This window comes from Diadema setosum, chromosome 13, assembly GCF_964275005.1.
Source record: "Diadema setosum chromosome 13, eeDiaSeto1, whole genome shotgun sequence".
Taxonomy (NCBI): Eukaryota; Metazoa; Echinodermata; class Echinoidea; order Diadematoida; family Diadematidae; genus Diadema; species Diadema setosum.
In genome coordinates, this window is record NC_092697.1 from 28,445,905 (window position 1) to 28,469,109 (window position 23,205).

General features: G+C 39.0%; 2 protein-coding genes across 3 annotated transcripts in view; one reads left to right on the top strand and one right to left on the bottom strand.

The window, feature by feature from the left end:
• LOC140237236 (uncharacterized) overlaps positions 1-7,052 on the top strand; it is a 37,285-nt gene extending 30,233 nt beyond the window's left edge. For both annotated transcript variants that reach the window (XM_072317178.1, XM_072317179.1), the window contains 3 exons: positions 1,950-2,125; positions 3,325-3,423; positions 4,248-7,052. In XM_072317178.1, coding sequence (XP_072173279.1) covers positions 1,950-2,125; positions 3,325-3,423; positions 4,248-4,430 — 458 coding nt within the window. In that variant the 3' untranslated portion in view covers positions 4,431-7,052. The remainder of the gene's footprint in view (positions 1-1,949; positions 2,126-3,324; positions 3,424-4,247) is intronic.
• Positions 7,053-13,356: 6,304 nt separating this feature from the next.
• LOC140236813 (heat shock 70 kDa protein IV-like) lies at positions 13,357-18,511 on the bottom strand. The gene is made up of 2 exons (XM_072316752.1): positions 17,940-18,511; positions 13,357-16,484 (listed from the first exon to the last, which is right to left on the bottom strand). Exons 1-2 carry the CDS (start codon positions 18,125-18,127, stop codon positions 14,741-14,743), a joined length of 1,932 nt encoding a protein of 643 aa, XP_072172853.1. The 5' UTR covers positions 18,128-18,511; the 3' UTR covers positions 13,357-14,740.
• Positions 18,512-23,205: the final 4,694 nt, after the last annotated feature.

The window sequence follows — 23,205 nt, forward strand, 5'->3', positions numbered from 1 at the left end:
GAATTTTGTGAGAGCCAAGACTCACAGAATTAAAATGCACACAAAAGTTCTTGCCGACGCTGTATGCATTGAATGCCAGTGGCAATTCGTAAAAATTTCATGCCGCGAAAAAGGCCATCCGCTCCAATTTGCGAAAATTTCATCGCCACGAATATTTCTGGTTTTACAGTAAGTGTCCTCATTTTGTGCAATATGACATGTTCGACATCAAAGTCATCTCATTTTCGTCCGTAGGTATTGTGTGTGTCATTTTAAAAGCTCTGTCATCAATAATGACAATTTAATTGTGTGCCCCAATTTCCTCTTCTTTCTCTCTCTCTCTCTCTCTCTGTGGAGCTGCTCTGTTTTCTTTGCCATACTGAGCATCAAACCCTGCCACTATGTGTATTATACATGGCTTTTCAATTTGTGTGCTCCGGAAATTAAGAGCAGTATCAGAATGTCTGTCAGAGTATAAAAGAAGAATGGGGTGTATTGATGTGGCAGGCACAGTTGACTGCATTTATACTTCCATCATTATAATTGTTGCTCCTGTATGCTAACAATAGAATCAATATTCATGAAAACTACATTTCTAATGAAATTAATTTTCATTAACAGGGCAATTCTCCATAGCGCTTCGTAATTATGTGTACCTCTATATATTTATATATTTTTCTGTTTTATAGCATACAAGATGTACAGTCCATTTAAATGTGCATTTTGCATTCTTTCTGTTTGATCTCAACTCTGACTTCTGTGTTTCATATTGGATGATTGATTGTAATAATCCATCTACCAGGATCAGCCCATGTACATGTAAGATAAGTTGTAATGTGAGCCTTCATGTCAAATTCTGTAAACTTGTCTCTGCATGAGGAATAAAAAGTCAATACCCCCTGAACACCAGGGGCACTTTTTATAAATGTTTTTTTTTAATTGTTTGTTGCCGTAGTGACCATTACCACAGCAACTGAAGTCAAATGCTCACAGCTGAAGGGATATTTTCTTGCTGCAGCCATAGTAACTGCAATTACTGTATGCGGTGGGACTGAAGCTAACATGCATTGAATATAGATATCCAATGTGTTATGCTTCACTTCTGATGGAGTTTATGAAATGCTCAATATGAAATAATGTGCATACCTGTTGGTTGGTTAATTTGCACAGGGAAAAAAAAAATATTATCTATTGCTATCTCTCTCTCCCCACCCCACCCCCCCCCCCCCACCCCTTTTAATAGAAAAAAAAAAAGAATATGATTGATACTTCATGATTTCTACTAACCTCTCATTATCAAGGCAGGTCGCTATCAAAATTTTATCCTTCTTACATCAGTGGGTGCTCTTAGAAACTTTGCCACCTGCCCAGCAGTCGAGTAATGCAATTATTTTGTGTTTGTACTCTTTCTTCAACACATAATGTGTTCTTTGCTCATGATAGTACAACTATTATCCCAGTCCGGGGGTGGGAGGGGGGGGGGGGGAATGAAAAAACAAAAAGGAGAAATACACTGTCACAACATCCATATTTTCTATATTTTGCTGGACTGTCCAATCAAGAAAGATGTTGAGGCTAGCTCATACAGTGATACATATGGATGTTTGTCCCACTGTTTGTATGGATGCTTCTCCCGCTGTATGGATTACAATTTCAATACCTTTAGGAATTAGTTTGCTTAATGTTTTCATGTAAAGCTGTATCTTTCATCGGTTCAGCCTTTGATAATATACATTACATGTACAACATGTACTTACTCTTGAATAGCTAGACAAAGAGATAGATGAATCAGATTGGCCTTTGCCAAACTTGGGTTGAAAATTGGGTAATGTCAGTAATTGAATCATTATTTAAGGACAGATAGGATTCACAAGTTGGCCCTGCGTGAATGTTTGTCATTGTCGTGTCATTTTACAGTATGTTATAATCAACTCACTGTATGTGACTGTTTTTGCTGATACCATGTACAGCCCGTGATTACTGGAAGAAGCGCTACTTTGATGAGAAGAAGATGACCGCACCTCTGGAGGACCAAGTGAATCGACTCCGGAACCAGGCAGAGGTCCTGCACCGCAAGCTGCTCAACCACCTGGAAGGGAAGAAGGGGAAGGGAGTGCCAAAGGTGAAGGGACCCCCTTCCAAAAAGGTCAGTGACCTCTATGAGGTGATAGGCAAAAAGCCCCCATTTGAAACATGACTGTATCACAACAACAACAACAAAATATCACTGTACTGCATGCATGACAGAATGCCACTACATGGATTGATTTAGCTAATGGGGGGGGGGGGGGGGATAGATTTTCTGTGGGCCGCAGTTATTTACGGAAAACATTGAAATACATTGTAGCTGAAATTTCATGGGGTAGGCCAATGTTGATTCCAATTTGCTAGTGGGTAGACAGATAGAGATTTTGGTATTCTTTTATAGTAAGAATTACAGTGTAGAAGAACTAACCAAACAGGGTTGTTCCCTTTTTAATAGAAGCAATGAAGGGCTACAATACCTGTACTGTATCTGTGAAGATCCCCCTCCCCCCCCCCCCCCCCCCAAGAAAAAAATAAAAATAAATAAATAAATAAATAAATAAATAGAAATAAGTAAATGAATAAATAGATAAATAAATAAATGAATAAATAAATAAATGACATGAAATAATCAAAGCAGTAAAATTTTGTTATGATGATGATGATTATTATTATTATTATCATTGTCATTATAATAATAATTATCACAAATTTAAGTAAATTGAAAAATGCAAGAGTTTTGTTTTTTATATGTTCAAAGACCCTACAAAGCATAGGCCTATCCACCCTGTGAAAGCAAAGGGAAAATGGTGAGACCTTTCCCCTAAAGAGAAAGAAAGAAACATTAATCCATTCACAGGAATGAGTTTTGTTTGTAGTCTATATCCATATGTAGATGTAAAGTCTGTATCTTTGATCCATGCCTCTCATGTCTCGGTAGTAATGCTTGAAAGGTACAAGATCTTTCTTTGTTTTCTGCAGAACATGTGAAAACTTATGTTGCTGTCTGAAATGTCATTTTATTGGCAAGCTGCACAGTCTGAACAGGAATTGAGTGCAACTATTCAACATTTACCAGTAGAGGGCAGTATACCTCATTTGGCAATGCTGTGTACAGGTCTCTCATTGTTTACTGAAAAGGAAAATGTTCATCCAGAAACACACGTCACAAATTTTCAGTGTAAGATATGCAATAGATTAGAGAAAATGACAATAAGTTGTGTACATATGTGTGATATTTTGTACTGTAAACTTAGATTTCATGGATCATTGTTGTTTTGAACTTTAAGTTATTTTGTTTTTGTTGTGATTCTCTCACAGAATGACCACAAGATCACGATTCTCAAGATGCAGCACGAGTTGGAGGAGCTCCGGAGACAGGCAGAGAATGCCAAAATGAAGCTCACATCAGAAGTCAAGGTTGGTGTCTCCTCATCCACTGTTTCATCTCCCTCTATGTCTCATCGTCACCCCTACCCTCCCCACCCCCTTCTCCTCCTCCACCTCCTCCTCTTCCATCTCCTTCACCACTTGTTTTTTCCTCTTCCATCATTGCCTCCTTTCCCCTTCCCAGCTTGCTTCCTCCTCCTCCTCCACTAGCTCATCTTTTTCTTCCACCACCACCTCCAACCACCAGTACTTGTTTTTCCTCCCTGTTTTCCCTTTTCTTGTCCCTCCCGAACTTGCTTCCCCCTCCCCCTCCTCCTTCTCTTGTGAGATCATCTTATCTTCTTGATTCACTCAGTCCCATTCACATTGTCCCTTGATAATTCAGACCATTAAATGTGATTGCTGGCAGTCAACAGATTGTTTCCTGATCAGGATGCTGAAAAGAAAGAAAAAAAAAACTATGGTTATTCAATATGATATTCAGGAATTAAATGCTGTGTAAAGGAGAGAGAGTGTGTAGGACAATGAACTATATCCTGCAGTTAGATAATGGCAACTATTGTTGCGCACCATATAATCTTTTATTGATCAGTCGCCTTCTGTTTTAGTTTAATTCCCAGTTCACAATGTATGGTGTACACCGTACCTGTGAATGTGATGAAAAAGATAGAAATCACTGTGAACCAGAAAAAGAGAAATAACAGAGAGAGAGAGAGGCTGAGAAACAGAAAAGAAGAGAAAGCTGTAAATACTGTATGAAGCAAGCAATGTCCTTTTGATTCTAAATGAATGGTATTGTCTTGGTTCTTCACTCCTCACCCCCCCCCCCCCCCACCATCACCACCACCCCACAGCTACGCAACCAGGCAGAGACAGAAGTGCGGTCACTGAAGAGCGAGGTCACCCAGCGCAAAATCAACCTGACCCTGACCCGCAATCAGAAGCTGGCAGCCCTGAAGGGCGGTGACAAACTGCTGGCCAAGACACCCATCCCATCCGTGGGTCAGGGGTCCACCTCCGTGTCTGCAAAGCGTTGACATGGAGGGTCCTGCGGCCTCAAAAGAGACAACTCTCACATGTGGGCATCTTTGCCGGAGTAACGTGATGTGGGACTGAAGATTCTGTGAGCATGGTGGAGTTTTATAGATACATTCATGGCTGTAAAAGACTTGTTCCTTTATAGTCTGCAGGTCAGCCGCCGTGGAGCGGAATTTGGGAAACGTAAGCAAGAAATCAGCTTAATCTGTGCAGGGTCACGATTCGAAATCTACTTGAAAAGACTTTCAGGTAAATGAACTTGTGCATGCATATTCTGATTTTATGCATAATTCTGTAATGCAGATTATTACAGACAAGCGGAAAGCCTGCACAAGTATTATAATGTATTTGGTGGGAATATTTTAGGTCCATTCACATTCTCTTGTTGACACGTACGCAGAACACAAAAATGCAATTCAAATCACAGCCAGTCACAAAGAAAAATCGCAGTCCAAATTGCACCAGTTCAAATGAGGCCAATCTGCGCATGCGCTAGTCTCAGAATTTTACCTGACTTTGACCTAACTGTCATCAAGAGCTAATTCAACAGGTGCCTTCCACTGTGGGATATTAAAAGCTGGAGCAATTTTGCTAACTGTTATACACCATTTTAACCGCATATAACCATGACCATTCAGAAAAATTTGTAACTATTTTGGAACCCTTGTACATTCTAGCTTTGCCAGAAATTGGGATTTGAATCTCACCAATAGTTGCAAATTTTTTAGCCACACACATTAACAAGAAAAGTGCTTTGAATTGTAACACAGATAATTGTGACTATTGGTGGCTGTGTGAATGGGCCTATTGTAACTGCCACTTTCACGTTTGTAGACTTGGCCAGTTGACCAGATATGTGCATATTCATGACATGGATGTGTTTGTCCCAAAAAAAAGCATTCCATTTACTTGTGTCTATAATCTCTTTGTGCAACTGGCATTGCAGTTTTGCCAACATAATTCCAAATCTTCATGTAAACCTTGATGTGATGCTCTTGGCTTGCCCAGGTTGGTCTCTGCATTGCAGTTTGCATGGGAATTGCATAAAATTTTGATTGCAAATTTCAGCCATTTTTTCCAAGCTTACAAGTAGATGTTGCATTGCATGAGCTCAGCAAAAACTGATATGATTCAAACTCCCAAGGTATGCGGAATCCAAAATGTTAAGAAGAGGGTCAAGTGTTTGCTGTCAGACATTAAAAAAGAAAAAAAAAAGAAAAAAAAAGCCTCATGAAATTTAAGAAATAATATATGAGATAAATCACAGTTGTAAGGTAAACCTTTGTAAATATGCAGTAGACAAAGGAACATGAATATGTTTCCTTTCCCCTTTTTATTTGCAGTAGCACTCATCTGTTTGTTTGTTTGTTTGTGATTTATTTTGTTTTTTGCTTTTTATTTGGATGTGTATATATGTTTGTTGGTCCTAATCGCTAGGTGCCGATAGTCGCTGTTGCCTTATTCAGGAACGTTAAAAACCATGCTTAGGCAGTTTGTAATAGTGTCCAGAGAATCTGCCTTGTTATGTTGATTTTTCCTAATATTTAGCTTACTTGTACAAATTTAACAAAGCATTCTATTTCAGGCAATGTATTTTGTAATTGGCAGTATCGACAAACATATTGCAATCATTTGTGAATACCTGTAAAAATTATCTGTAAAAACAAAAAGCTTTACTGTTTTATTACCTTGAACATTAGAAATATGTAATAATATATATCTTGTGCATTTTCTTTGTGCCAAAGGCAATAAGTAATATGTGCATTGAAGTCATGCTTGCTGATCCACTAAAACTCTGTTATATTCAAATTAGATAGCTGCATATGCAATACATGACATTACCTAACCTGGACTGGACCCTTGTATTAACTACAATGTATGTAGTATTTCTCCCACCCTGTATCATTGGCAGCTCAGCTGTTGGGTGTTTGAAATAGAAGAGCTCATTTGATGGTTTGGTAGACCACAGTCACGATTCCTTCAATTGTTCAGACTTTTTCACCAGAGCATCATTCAGTCAAAGAGTAGTGCAGCCAGATAAAGAAATTCTTTCTCAAAGATTATGATTGTAAAAAAAAAAGAAAACAAAAACAGAGGAAGAAAGCAGGCGATTAGTTCTCCGTATTATAGCTTATTATTGATTGATGGAGACATGTCACTTGAAAAAGCTTTATATGTGTGATGTTGTTGTTGTTGTTTGTTGAATTGGAGCTAAAGACATGTCACGTCAGTTTTCACTTTAACCCTAACTAGGCCGGGGGGGGCCTCCGAGGCCCCCCCCCCCCTTGACGTTCCGCGCGATGTATCGCTAACGCGAAAAGCTATCGCCGCGACATTTCATGACTTTTTTCTGTTGAGTCTCCCGCATCTTTTGACACCAAATTTGCGATGTCCGGGCACGCGGTTCCAAAGTTGCGCATAAATATGTACGTGCATGTCAGACCAAAAATTGCTCAAAAACGTGAATTCATGTACAATTTCAATGCAAACTGTGCTTACAGGCAAATTTCATAAAAGTATGATTATTTTGGGGTTCTATTGATTAAAATCAATTAATAACATATTCTCTTCATCGGAACAATGTCGCGGACAAGTTTCATGGAAAAAACCATGAAAAACATAAAGTCGAAAAAACAAAGAAATACATAAGAAATTCAAAAAAACAATAAAATACTTATGAAATTTTTTCTGATAGCACAATTTCTTTCACTTATATTTGCTCACGACACTAAAAAGACCATTTACACAAAAAATGTGTCCATTTTGAGCTTTATTTAGTGATTTATACCAAATTGTCTGATTTCATGCATCATTATGAATAAATTAGCATAATTTAGCATAAATGATAATTTTTTATGCCTCTGCCAACGAAGTGGCCGGAGGCATTATGTTTTCGGGTCGTCCGTCCGTCCGTACGTCCGTACTTCCGTACGTCCGTACGTCTGTACGTCCGTCCGTCCCGTTTTGTTTTTGTCGATATCTCAAGAACCGTGTGGTGGTTTTGCATCAAACATGGTATGAGGGTATATCCTTGGGGGATGATACTTTGTGTGGATTTTAGGGTCACAGGGTCAAAGGTCAAAGGTCACAGGTTATTTTGTGAAAAAAAAAATTGAAATTTCATGTTTTTCTCCATATCTTGCAAATGGTTCAAGGTATCTTCATGGAACTTAGTATATATGCTTGTACCGATGGGCAGTGATTATCTAGGGAAGTTTGGGGTCATGGGTCAAAGGTCAGGGGTCAAAGGTCAAGGTCAACTCCTCAAAATATAACTACTTTCCTTATATTTATGCAATGCCTAAATGCATGTATAACCCAATATATATTCTGTGGGAAGTTTCTTGCCAAAAGGTCAAAGGTCAAAAGGTCAAAGGTCAAGTGAAAGTGCTAAATTGCACTTTTTCCTCCATATCTCAAAAATAACTCAAGGTATTGTCATGAAACTTACATATTTATGCATGTTCTACCTAACAGTGATTCTGTTTGGAACTGTGGGGTCAAAGGTCAAAGGCCAGGTTTCGATAATACTATTTTACCATTTCATACTGAAATTATACTTTTTCTCAATACCTTGAAAATTACTCAATGCATAAACTTGTAAAAGGGTCAAAAGTCCAGTGAAAATCATCAGTTCCCCCAAATACCTGCACTCTGACGTTTTAATCATTCATCCAATTGAACCTAGTTCTAGGAAAGTGAACATTCAGCACATTTGTGGCAAACCTGTCATTTTGATATTTTGCCAATTGTGTGAAACTGTCATCACACATTGTCAAGACATTGTACTATAGACCTATTAGGAGAACCATGTATTATGGCGGAGGCATACACCAGTCGCCATAGCGACATTTCTAGTTTTTTTTTATTTAAGTTTGTGGTACTTTAGATTACATCATAGGCAATGTGTGTGCCAATTTTCGTCGCGATCGCGTGGTCGACGGCCGAGATCTTGAGGGGGGGCCTGGGAGGCCCCCCCGGCTCTATGATCTACCTAAATAGCCCGGCCTATTTAGGGTTAAGCGTGCGTTAGTGGATGTGTTGTATTACGCTTAGCAATAATATGTTCTTTCAACGTTAGTGTCCAGTGCCTAGTCTCAAACCAGGCAAATCTCTTGTATTCTTTTATTGCTTTCATTGATGAGAAATGACAAATGCATGATGTGTCTGTTGCGTGAACACTTTAAGCGTGTATGTGTACATTGTTTTTATGGAAACAGTAGCCAGTACAGGGAAATCCCATTATAAATAGCGTCTTTACAACGAGGTACTGCTCTTAACGAGGTAAATTCAGCGGTCCCAATTTTCCATTACTGTATTTACCTGGTCTCTTTTCTAGTACCTGGTGCGTTCACAAGGTACTCGTTTGAACGAGGTAAAAATTGGTGGTCCTGGCGACCCCTGTATAGAAGGTTTCCCAGTGTAATGGATACTCTGCTTCTTTCAATGACAGATGTGGCAGGTGAAAATCTAGCTTTCTCTTCTCTTGTACATGTTTAATATGTTGATGTTGCAATGTTATCTCCCATCCCCCATGCAGACACTCATCTGATAATTGGCCCTTGATCTTAAGTTTCTTGCCTTTCAGCTTTCATACATTTATCCAAGTACTCATTTACTACAAATATTTTTTTTTTTTCACCCCATTCTTTTATAGAGCTCTTTCAGGCGACAATCATATTCATTGTTTATCCCTCGATGCATTCTAGTAGAGCATTATGTAGTTGTTTGTCTTAATTGTAAATTCTTGCCTGTCTTAATAGGTAACATGTACGAAGCCAAGTCATTTCTGTTTTGAACACATGCTTTGGTCTTCTTTCCTTTGTTCTTGTGGTATGGAACCACTGTGTAATGTTTCTATTTCTTTCCCTTTTTTTTTTCTGTGTGTGTGTGTGACTGTCTACTGTGATTGAGCATGTAAGCAAATGGTCTAGTTTATTAAAGTTGGTACAAAGCATGATGATAAGTAGCCATGAGAGCCACCAGGGTCCCATTTAACTGCAGTCTTTCATAAGAGATTGAAATGTTCAGTCAGTACAGTGTACCGTGAAACATTTTCAGGCAGTGGCAAATTAACAGTGAGTATTTTATGAATTGCTTTGGCACTGTCAATCAATATAACTTACTTACACATTATTCCAAGACTGTTGGACGTAAGAGTTTGGAGCACTTTAATTTGTGGAGGCAAGGTTTTAGATGAAACCTGCACAAGGAAGACACTTTTTTTCCTCTTTGCTAGAAAATCATTTACCTGTCCAAAATCTGAAGAGAAGCAATTATTTGAGTGTGTGTGTGTAAGTGTGTGTAGTCTAAAGTATCCATCAAATGAGTTGGTATCCCTGGAGTATAGTTCTCAGCAAGTGCTTTCAGGTTTGCTCGCTTACAATATCATTTAACATGTCAACCAACATGCAAGATACATTGATATCTTCTTATAATCATATTGTGTGACCAGTCAGAACAAATGCAATATCAGTTATGTAATGTTAGATATCCTGCAAAATGTGTTTTCATTGTGAAATCTTTACATTAGTCTCTAGCTAGTGTATTCTTCAGTTACATTAGTTTTCCTGTAACTAAGAGTGAAACCAACAGGATGATTTCCGTTACAAGCGTAACATCAACTATGTTTAGAAAAACACACAACTACAAAAAATATCTGTAATTACTGAATGCTCTGACTGGTGAATGGGTCAGTTGAAATAGAGAATTTTAATGAAATTATATGGGGAAAAAGATATTCCTTGAATGTTTGGCAATATTCTGTCATCTGATTGTAAGTACCAGTATATGTTTTGTTGATTAATAAATTGATTTTATTTATTGAAAAACGACATATCTTTGGAAGTCTCTTGATATTATGACTGTAGTAGTGAATTACACTCTTAACAAAAGTCTACAAGCGTGTTCATCACTACAAGCCTCTCTACCAATCAACTACAGTGCACTCCCGCTATAACGAACATGGTTATAACAAAATTCAAGGTACAACAAAATAAAAATTCAGGCTGCAACATTATCCACTCTTTGTTTTTTATTACCTCCGCCAAGGGAGGAGTTTATGTTTTCGTTACCATTTGTTTGTTTGTCCGTGTGCAAAATAACTCAAAAAGTAGTTAACGGATTTGGATGAAACTTACAGGAAAGGTTGAGAATGACACAAGTAACAAATAATTAAATTTTGGTAGTAATCTGAGAATTTTGGGGGAATTTATGAAGAATTTTTGATATTTTGACAGGTAGGGTCAATGAACGTGGGAGTTCAAGCTGCGCATTGGAGGTTTTCAAAGGCGTACTGAAGTGCGTGCTCTAGTTTCTGCTAGGACAAGGTGCCCCACGCAGCTGAGGGTTTATGACGTAACAAAGGCTCCTTTATTGGGAAATCGGATGATTTTTCAGTATGTATACCTATAGGTGGAAATCACTGCTCTTGCCCAAAGAGCTTTTCCCCTGTGGTGGAGAGGAGAAAAAATCTCTTTGGGAAGAGCAAGATCATCGATGGAAAGTAGCTGCTTGGTGGAGGTCTGCGCTCTCAGAATGCTTTTCTAGTTGTTTATTTGTTCGGTTATAACAAAATTTCGATATAACGAAAGAGAACTGCTGGTCCAGAGGACTCCGTTATAATGGGAGTCCACTGTATTATAAAAGTTGATATTTACGGAAAGTTATGTACACGCTCTTCCAAGTAAGTTGAATTTTGTGTGTTTTAGTCAACACATTACATAGTGGTACACATAGGCAAAAACATTTGCTTGCTTTCATATTTGCACCAGTTTTTGATCATATGAAATTCACAAAAATTTTCACACCACGAAAATGTCCGCTTTACAGTATATTACCCCTTTCTTTGTCAGAACTTTAGACAGTGTGTATAATGTTATAGGGTTTTCTCTCAAAGCAATCACACAAAGGGTGAATCCCCAAGATGCAGGCATTCTACATGGTTTTCTGATTCTGAGCAATTATGTTTTTTAGTGTCACTAGATGGCGCTATACATATTATGCCACTGCCAGGTAAGACGAGACAAGCTATATATATATATATATTTATATATATATATATATATATATATATATATATTATATATATATATGTATATATGGACATTATCATAATATGTGCGTGTGTTCCCGTATGTGTGTGTGTGTGGGGGGGGGGGGGGGGTGAGAGAGAATGAAGATAGACAGGACAAAGTAACAGTGATTGCTGTGTGTATTGGCTTCACCAAAACTAATAGGGCCTACATGTACAATAATTGTAATTGTACATCCATTTTAATCAACTTTGTACATACACCATATCTCAGAGCAGGGACTCAGAGTACAGCTGCTAAAAGCAAAGAAATAAGTAAAATACATGTAGCAATTTGATATCTCCAAATTACAAATACAAATTATATGAGCGCAATGTCACACTGAACAAATAAAATTTTTCTCTTTTGACCTTACTTGAAAAAAAAAACTTCGAAAATGAATATTATATAAATATATATATACAGTATATACATATATATATATATATATATATATATATATATATATATATATATATATATATTATATAATTCATTTTTATACAGTCAGCCTTGCTTAAGACGACCTCACACAAGTTGGTCTCAAGTCGAAGCTATTTCTTCAGTCCAAATAGATTTGATTTCAACAAGGTTGACTGCATGTATACAATGTATATATATATATTTTTTTTTTAATGTATTTATCTATCTATTCATTTATGTGTGTGTGTGTATGAGATCAATACAATCAAATGTTTTGAATGGATGTCTGTACTGTCTGAACTGTACTCCTACCACTACTTGCACATTGTACTATCAAAAAGTGATAGGTGTGATGATTCAAATACAATGTATTTCTTTCTGCATTGTCTGCAATATACCATGCATTGTTTCCAAATGCACATAAATTTGTTTTGCTTACAGTTTTTAGGTACATCCCCTATCTTTTCTAGAATCTCCTCCACTTTTCACTCTCCCCTCCCCCCCCCCTTTTTTTTTTTGCTCTGTCCGTCTGTCTGTCTGTCTGTCTGTCTCTCCCTCTCTTTCTCCGGTTGTGTGTTTCTCTCTCCCGCCTGTCCTATCATTCTCTGATATCATATCACATTCTATCACATTGTGCATCACACTGTATTCAACAATGACAATCGGGTATTATTAGTTACCCCCTGCTTTTGTTCAGGAAATACGGACAAATATCTACGGTCTGGTGCCATATTCCACGAGGCCTCATGGAATATGGCACCAGACCGTTGATATTTCCCGTATTTCGTAAGAACAATCAGGGAGTAACGATCTTTTTAAGTATAGATCTACATGAATTCTGTAGTGTAATCTCACTGGTAAAGTTACACCGGCATTTTTTGGGCTAACCTTCTTCTCGCCGATTTCCTCTGAATGTTGAAATCGCCAGCTGTCAGCCATGTTGAATTACGTCTCGCAACGTGAGCTGTTTAATATGCGCGCATACGTACACGCGCAGCTGGCTGTGTACAGTGAACTCCCATTTTAACGAAATCCTCGGGACCAGCAGTTTCCTGTTGTTATATCGAAATTTCGTAATAAGCAAACAAATAAACGATAAAAATACACAGAGTGGGTAATGTTGTGGCCTGAATTTTTACTTCGTTGTAACCGGAATTTTGTTATAATCGTGTTCGTTATAACGGGAGTGCACTGTAATATCATGACGACATATCACGGAATATGGGAAATATTTAGTGGCTGGTCCGAGCAACACGGGTAATATGGGATTTTATCTGTTACGTGAATGACCAATGAGATTACACAATTCACGATCATTAAAAGATAAATACAGTAACACACAATCAGCATTCACACACTGCAGCATCAGGATACAATATGTAAAAGACGACAAAACTGAATGATTCTATATTTCAAAGTACATAGTTTATTATGGAAATAATTTTTACAAATCTTGTACTACAAAATAAATATGAATACCTACAATTGGTATGTACAGTAGTGTATAAAAAAGTAGTGCACTGCTGAGTGTAGTTGGCATCTCAATGATGATCACAGAAAAATATGAACTGCCACTCAATCATTTGAATGCCTTTTCAGAAATATGCATCCAAACATTTCATACATGTATATTCATAAGGAACAAAACAGTCAATGAGGTCAATAACATATCAGCATTGCATGAAATATACAATGGAACTGTCATGTATAATGCATGTCACGTCTTAAAACATTTCATTTTTTTTTTTTTTTTTGGGGGGGGGGAGGGGGTATTTGTTTTAAGTGCTGGGTTGAGTATGTACATGTAGTACTACACAAATACAGTTGAAAATAACATGAGTGAGTTAAGGATCCATATTAACCAATCTTTTGATTGATATACATGGTATAAGGTTTACTTTTCTGAGAGCAGTACAATCATGTGCACATTACAAACAAAACTGTAGGCAAATTTGGCAATGATACAGTAATGTGGTCACTCACTACAAAACTGTCTTCAATCAAAACAGCAAGGAGGAAAATCACATGAATGCATTAAAAAAAAAACAATTTATGGTTTCAAATAAGCAGACTGACATCAAAATCGAACATACTGACTTAAAAAAAAAAAACAATTATAAAACACTCGAATGAGCTGTAGATATGTGATATACTTCAGATGAAATGCGTATTCTGACAGATTTGCTAAAGTGGCATAACAGAACAGATTACATCTAGCAGTGTTAAACACTTGAATAACCTTCACACAACCTTGTGTAATACAGCTTCTTGTGCTGAAACAGTGCAAGTGTAGATACATTGTAAACTCAACCAATTCTCATACTTATTTGAGAAGCATATCAATGAACACTGGACAGAATTTTCAAGTGCAATTCAAAATCAGGGTAAACCAAAATGGATTCTTTTCGTTTTCTTTTCTTTTTTTGGTCATTGCTAAGACATGGTTCTCCAAAGGACTCATTCTTTCAGTTAAGACTGCTCTACTTCTCCTTTTCCAGTTAAAGTGACAGATTTTTTTTTTTTTTTCACATAACATTTCTGATTTTAATCCTGAGAAGTTTCAACATCTTGTTACTAAGGCCCACTCATCCTTGTCTTTAATTATAATGCCCTTAAAGTAGCATCTACATTTTTGCTGAAAAAAAAAAGCTAACTGTGATAGTCTCAGGGTTGCATTTTAGATCTTTTAGCAATTTGTGGCAGGTAGACATTTGAAAAAAAGTTAATTTACCTCACAGAAAATAGAAAAAAAAATGAAGGTATATGAGAGACAGAAAATAGCAAAAAAATGAAGGTATATGAGAGACAGAAAATTAGTCTACTTCTTCCACAGTTGGTCCAGCCCTTCCAGACGACCCTGTCTCTGGTCCAGCCTGCTGGTAGCCACCTGATGGTCCATTCCCAGCGTGCATCTTGGACATGACAGGAGAACATTTCTTTTGCAGCTCCTCAAGCTGGTGCAAGAACTCTTCCTTGGTTGCCAGAGAGTTGGAGTCCAGCCACTGCATGGCCTCGTCTGTAGCATTGATGACCGTCTGCTTGTCATCTGCACTCAGCTTGCTCTCGGCAGATGAGTCGTTGACAACAGATTTGACATTGAAGGCGTAGCTCTCTAGTTGGTTTCTGGCAGCAATTCTTTCACGCTGGATGTCATCCTCTGCCTTGAATCTCTCTGCCTCACTGACCATGCGATCGATATCCTCCTTTGAGAGGCGGCTGCTGTCATTGGTGATGGTGATCTTGTTGCTGCGACCACTGCTGTGATCTTTGGCTGTCACGTTCATGATGCCATTGGCGTCGATATCGAAGGAGACTTCAATCTTTGGCACGCCCCTTGGGGCAGGAGGGATGCCACTCAACTCAAACTGTCCAAGTCGGTTATTGTCCTTTGTCATGGCCCTCTCACCCTCATACACCTGAATGGACACAGCTGGTTGGTTGTCTGAAAATGTTGTGAAGGTCTCAGAAGCTTTGGTTGGGATTCTAGTGTTCCTCTTGATGAGTGGGGTCATCACACCACCTGCAGTTTCGATACCGAGAGAGAGTGGAGCAACATCTACAAGCAGGACCTCCTTGATTTCTTCGCTCTGATCACCATTCAAGATGGCTGCCTGGACGGCTGCACCATAGGCCACAGCCTCATCTGGGTTGATGGACTTGTTCAGCTCTTTGCCATTCAGGTACTCCTGCAGAAGCTTCTGGATCTTGGGAATGCGGGTTGATCCCCCGACCAGCACCACTGTGTCAATTCCTTTCTTGTCAATCTTGGCATCAACAATTGCCCGCTCAACAGGGTTCAGACACTTCCTGAAGAGGTCAGAGCACAGTTCTTCGAAGCGAGCTCTGGTGATGTTGGTGTAAAAGTCTACCCCTTCAAACAGGGAATCTACCTCAATGCTGGCTTGTGAGCTGCTGGACAAGGTCCTCTTTGCTCGCTCAGCTGCTGTGCGAAGGCGACGGAGAGCTCGAGCGTTCTGCCGCAGGTCTTTCTTATGTTTGCGCTTGAACTCATCTGCAAGATGGTTAACAAGCCTGTTGTCAAAGTCCTCCCCTCCCAGGTGGGTGTCTCCAGCTGTGGACTTAACCTCAAAGATGCCATCATCGATAGCTAGGATGGAGACATCGAAGGTTCCACCACCAAGGTCAAAGATGAGAACATGTTGCTCTCCTTGCAACTTTTTGTCAAGTCCATAAGCCAGGGCAGCTGCTGTTGGTTCATTTACGATCCGCAGAACATTGAGCCCAGCGATCACTCCGGCATCCTTTGTGGCCTGTCGCTGGGCATCGTTGAAATATGCCGGGACAGTGACGACAGCATTGGTGACCTTCTGACCGAGGTAGGCTTCAGCCGTCTCCTTCATTTTGGTGAGCACCATCGAGCTGACCTCCTCTGGAGCCAAGATCTTGTTCTCTCCCATGTACTCTGCCTGGAGAAGAGGATTGCCCCCTTGGTTGACGACAGTAAATGGCCAGTGCTTCATGTCGGCTTGCACACTCTGGTCAGTGAAGCGCCTTCCTATCAGCCGCTTGGCATCAAAGATCGTATTCTTGGGATTCCTGCACAATCAAGAGAAAATCAAAGTAAAACTTAGCAATTGGTGTAAAGAATACTGTAATCAGATGAGTCATTCCTCTAATAAAAATGTTCTCTCATCAAACAGTTTTGTTCATTTTTTTTTTTTTTTTGTTCAGTTCTATTTAAATCTAATATTAAACTCTTATTAGTCTAGGTACTATCTCTTACTTGTTTGGTGCAATGTTTTAAGCAAACAAATTTCATTACACATGAAACCCAGATACTTTTTTTTGGAAAGCTGCAGTTTAATATGAATATTCTACTTGCAGCCATAGCAGGCATGCAGGTTTGGGCATGAAAAACAGTCAATTTAAATTTAATGTATACATACACCTAGAGTCTATCCCATACAGTGTAGATAACAAATGTTGAGCATGGCAAAGAGAGAGTAATTGTTATATATTCCAAGGTTTATAACACTTCAAGCCAAAAAAGTTTTCAGAAGGGCTCGAAATCTTCATGTATATTCCACTAATATGACCATGTGACCATTTGGCACTGGACTTTGCTTCACATACATTGATTTATTCAGTGTCTACAATGAAACTTTCCTGCCTGACACAACTTGCCAGGACAATATTACAGCTGTAGACTAGTTTTCAAATATAATGAGACCAAGAGTAAAATCATTTGGGCACAGAGTTCTTTTGTGACAGCCAACCATTTGAATCACTTTACTCCACTACCTCCTAGTGTGGTATTCACAGCATTATTTCACACATTTCATTATGCTTTGGCATAGCATAAATCCTTGACAGGTTCTATGCATCCATTTTAGAGCAAAAATTGACAGTTCTGTTCTGCAAGCATGTTTTAATTTTGCCCTCCAAATCACGGCTGCAATTATCAAATTTAAATTTAGCGTTTGCATGTAGTGAAATTTATTCCTCTAACGTTATTTTTCTTGTGTCTTTGGTTGTCGGCAACCTTGATTAACTGTTCGAACGAGAATCCCCCAAAAAGCAATCTTCGTAAAGTTCCATATTCAACTTCAAGTAAAATTTTAAAGGGTCTGTTTACCTTTGGGAGTACTCAGTGATTTAAAAAATTTTCAAAATATCACTTTTGATGCATATCAATATGTACATTGTAGGATGTGCAGGTCAGTTGTATCACAAAACATCCTACCATAAAATTTTTGCAAGACAATAAAGCCTAAAATATAAGGAGATATCACTATATTTTTCTTATTAAACCATAACTGTGTCTGTACGTACCAGCAGTATTAATTGGCAGTAACTATTGTTCACATTTTGTATGCATTTAACAAACATCGATTATACTGGTTCAAATTTTTACATTGCTGGTTGTTCAATTTCTATCCCTAACTCACATTTTAGAACTATTTTGAAGCACTAATGCTGGGTTTTTGTTTCATCTGCAAATGGTAGTTTAAACTATGCCTTTCAATAACTTCAATTTTGTTTCGTACTCACATGGCCACTTGATTCTTGGCAGAATCTCCGATGAGCCGCTCAGTGTCGGTGAAAGCGACGTAACTCGGCGTCGTTCGGTTTCCCTGGTCATTGGCGATGATCTCGACTTTGCCGTTCTGGAAGACCCCGACGCACGAGTACGTCGTCCCTAAGTCGATCCCAATAGCTGGTGCTTTACCTGCCGTCATTGTTTCGTTGTAAATTTGTCCACACGACTTTGAGTTTGACTTCAATCCGTGGTGATCTCTAGAAATGGTCTAGAAATCTCTATTCTCTGATATGTTAGTCTTGCAGTGTGCAGCGACTGTTGTAGCTTATGTCGGTCACTTGTTTCAACTAGCGTATGTAAAATAAAATATGTTTGGTCGACCTCACACAGGGAAAATCTCTCCTCTCGACTGATCCTCCGGAACAGAATTGCCGATGGCGGTGGTTTGATGCCTGACGGTAACAATTTGTTACCTCATAGGTCGTGTCGCCCTCGAAGCTCTGCAACTATCAACTAATGCTGTGAAAGTCATCCTTGCGCTTTTTATAGCTAGCCTCTCGGACCAGACAGAATCTTCCAGACGATAGCTATCTAACAACTGGGGAATTCTAACCAGCAATACCGACGTCTACTAGAATGTTCGAATATTTGTAATGACAATAGTACCGGCAGCTACACTGTAGCTCTGCGGGTTACCGGTACCATCGCGTTGCATTGTTTACTACCCGGGCGCGCCGCCGCGATACGAGTACCCGCACCGCCGGTACACCTACGCGTGAGTCATCTTTTCTAGAAAGATCGTTCCGTAGTACATTGCCAGTAAACACGTGCATAGACCATTTTTCAGTGAGTGCACGTGCGATTTCAGTGACCGTGTACAGACTGTTGTTGTTGTTGTTGTTGTTTTAGGTTTAATGGCAATCAGTCATAATTTTGACTATTTTTGCCAGACTATATAATATATATATTTCCCTATAGATTAATTATCAATATTTCTTAACAAATTCAAATTCTTTCATAATATATTTGTTTTATTTCCAACCATATTTTTATTTTAATTATAAAAATTTTATTGTTATCCTCGCTCAGTCAAGACGGCCACGTTGCCACCCTCGGTTCTGTCTTACCAGGGAGGTGAGTCTCACCTCCTTGGTCTTACCAACCCGGCGAAGTGCGTTTCGCAGGCTTCTCAGGCGTGCGCCCTAGGTAACTCGAGAAAGATGGTGGCGACCGTCATGCCTGAGCGTGTGGAGAGCAATATTCCGATATAATCCAAATCCAAATATATTCATTTTATTTATCTTTTTTTTTAAAGTAAATATGTAGCGAACATTTGTGGGCAGAATCAAGGGTGCAAATGATGAAGATAGGTGCACTGGTGGTAGGCCTATACCTTCAACATATTTTAATGTATATAATAAAACATCTACACTAATCTTCCAAATACTGATACAGTAATACTTAACATACTGCGGCATATAATATAATATGCACGTGTGTATATGCCTATATACACATACGTACCTACTCATGTATACATCTGAGATCATACAAATACACATTCACATAATATCAATAATTCACTGTTTTACAAATTTTACAAAATAAATTTTCTACTTTACACTTCATTATAAAAATACTACATTATAATCTTTAAGGTTCGTCAAACTTATCCTTGACTAAAACGATTTGTCCTGTACACAAATGTGATTATGGAATTTTGAATATTTCGATTTTGAGACGCTAAAAGTTTAATGATATCAGAGTCACGATTTGTGTTGGTTTCTGCCATTAACATGGCTCTTTCTATTGTATATTTCGGGCATTCTATTAGAAAATGTTTAACTGTTTCAGGAGTGGGGCAATAGGGGCAGTTTCCTGTGGGGTGTTTTGCTATTTTTGCTAAATCATAGTTAAGGCCGAGACAGCCCATGCATTCTCAACCTCCTTTTCTCGTTGTTATCATTCCAACCTGGGCATCGCTGTCTGTGATCACAGAGTACTGTGTCTGTGATGCGTTATCTTGATACGAACTGGGAAAGACTGGTGCGCGCTAATTCCATGGATTTGGGTCTGTGGATTTGACGTGATGGCAGTCTACAAAATTCAGCTGCTAAAGCCCCTTTTACACTTTCACGGATTGCTTCACGGATGACCACGGATCGTCATCCGTGATGTTCCGGCATGCAAAATATCGATTTTCCTCTCAATACCGGTGTGAATACGATCCCAACTGGATGTCTACACGGACAGGGACGGAGACTACAAGGACAAGTACGGTGCCTAAGCGGACAGACTAGGAACGAACGCGGACCACAGCGGAAACGATACGGAGCCAACACGGATATCAAGGAAGAGCACGGATGCAACTTGGTCCCTTCGCGGTCTTTACACAGATGTCCCTAAAATGTTGACATATGACATTAACTTTCGCTTTTGATACTTTATCATTCTCGGGCAACATGCCTCCAGAGCTAATAACAAGCACACAAGAAAATCTACAGCAGCCTACATAAGCCTTGGCTTGTCGACATCAGGCAAACCTCTTCTTGCAAACTCTCATTTTGCGGAAACATCATGACATAAACAAAGCAAAACACACACACACACACACACACACACACACACACACAAAACTATCAAGGAAATGTGTGTGGGTCACTGAAGCTTCTCAGGCTACAATTATTCGAACAGTATGAGGGGTTGCTGGCTGTACTGATGGGGGAAGATGTGAGCAAATTTCATGGACTTTATGAGCTTATATTGGCAAAATACACGAATTTCTCATCCCGGATGGAGCCGATGCTAGTACGGACGTCCCGATGTCTTCACGGATGTACCGGAATGAGTACGGAGGCAACACGGAGTAGCCGGTGCCTACAAGGAAGGAATACGGCGGCAACAAGGAGTAGACGGTGCCAACAAGGAAGAGCTCGTATTGATTTTCATCCGTGATGTCCGGGATGAAAAATTAAGCAAGCTTAATTTTTCCCGCGGACATGCCGGTAGGTCAAGGATAATGCCGGATGACTTCACGGAGTCAACACGGTCATGCCGGAAACAGTACGGAAGATCCCGGATCGACGATCCGTGGTCATCCGTGATGGTATCCGTGAAAGTGTAAAAGGGGCTTATGTTTGTGGATGGCGCTCTGATACTGAAAGTTACGTCATGTCGTATGGAATGTTCCAGATACCGTGACTTGGTTTTTCGATGCAAAACCATTATCATGATGTGATATGTAATGTGTGTATTTTTTTTTTTTCAGTATTAGCATAATGAAATTCAGCTTATTAGAACATGTACAGGTGCATCAGCGAAGGAAACTGAACTTGACTGCAATGCTGGGCATTTTAGTCGTTGATAAAATTCTCAGGCCCTATCATATATATATATATATATATATATATATATATATATATATATATATATATATAAAAGCTGTGATGTCCATCTGTCCCTATCGACAACCTCCAAGAATACAGCCTATAATCACTGGATATGCCTAAAGAACATGAACAAGCACACGGCCACACAGTATGGTTTATGTGGGAGTGAAAATGTCCCAATAGGCCCTATCAGATAGGCCTATAGGTTTAGTACTGATGAAATTATTTCCAAATTTGAAAAATTTCATATTTCAACTTTTACAGTCACACAGTATCCCTAAGTAATTTTCGACAGTTACAGAAGCTAAGGCCTTAACATTTATCAGTGTAATTTATTGTTTAATGGGTGTTTTACCACTACACTATGTCTTATTGCCTATTTACATGCCCAGTATAAGACATCGAATAGGGCAATGGCCCTATCTTCATTTGGGAAAATTGACTGCTTATACAGAGAAGATAATTGGCATAGTCTGTCACCGAGATGGGAATTTAGGTTTTATATGAGCTAGTGGTCTAACTAGAAACCACGTATATATTAAGAAGCAATTGACAATTTAGAGTCAAAGAAAAATTCAAACTTTGATGAAAATCGGTTTTTGGGCCGTGACATCCAAAAAACAAAAGTGAAGCTAACAAAAGGTGGGACCCACCTTTCAATATAGGCCTAGGACCACTTTGTTTTTCTCTGCTTTTGGATATCTCAGCCATTTTAACCGATTTCCATCAATCAATCAACTTTGAATACCCCTTAGAATATAAGTACGCTATTTAGCATTTCATTTCAATGGTTTTGATTATCTTGCCAAAAGTTAAGACCTGACTCCAAATCTCACTCAAAAGTATACATACTATCCCTTTTTATTCGCGATAATTGCTGTGCATGCAGGTCTTAAGGGCTTTTTACACTTGTAAATTTTTGCTTAGCCCCGGACTATCGGTGGGGCTAAGGGGGGGGGGGGCCTTAGCCCCACCGATAGTACGGGACTATCCTTAGCCCACTTTCTGTTTACACTCGTTTTTGCCAAAGTGGGCTAGCCCCACCGATAGTACGGTACTATCTGGCCCTGCAAAATAGCAGGGGTTAGCACCGCAATTGCGGTGCCAAGCAAGTGAGTGTAAACAGAACGAAAAAATAATCCTGGGCTAAGCGACGGAGACGAAGTGCGACCCTCGCTGACCAATCAGAAACGAGGTAATCAAGTGCTGCCGGTGCGTGCGTGTACGTGTACAGTACACAGCGTAATTATGAATATTCATGTGGTTTGGAAAGTCCGGGGCTAAGAAAGACGAGTGTAAAAAGGTCAGTTTTCTCCTTAGCCCCGGACAAGAGATAGTACGGGACTAATTGGCGAGTGTAAAAAGCTGAAAAAATTGGTACGGGACTAACGATAGTCCTGGGTCAGAGAAAGTCCGGGGTTAAGAAACACAAGTGTAAAAAGCCCTTTATTTTCTCAAGGACTTGAGGGTTAGGGCGCCATTCAGTTGTGATTGGGTGTTATGATAAGGGTTAGAGTTATATTTGGTGGTATGTTATTTGGCTTCGAGTGCAGGTATTTCATGGGAGCAATTGTCACAGGAGCAAAAATATCATTGTACCAACGCAGATGAAAACCTATTTTCTCTTAAAGGCGTATGTACCATTTGCAGTAAAACAAAAAACAACAACAATAACAAACCCAAACCCAGATTTAGTACTTCAAAATAGTTCTAAATGTGAGTTAGAGGTGGAAACAATCAATGTAAGAATGTTAATCAGTATTCTTAGTAATCAATGCTAAGTATTATCAAATATACAAAATGTGAGCAATAGTTTTGTTACTGGACTATAAACCGTCCACAGTAATTGTTTATTGAGAAAAATACATGTAGTGATATATCCTTATAT

Bases quoted from the DNA above. Each gene is read 5' to 3' on its own strand.
- LOC140236813 (XM_072316752.1), bottom strand. From the start codon at position 18,127: ATGACGGCAGGTAAAGCACCAGCTATTGGGATCGACTTAGGGACGACG. The intron at 16,485-17,939 runs GTGAGTACGAAA...TTGATTGTGCAG, and splicing joins GCCAAGAATCAAGTGGCCAT to GAATCCCAAGAATACGATCT.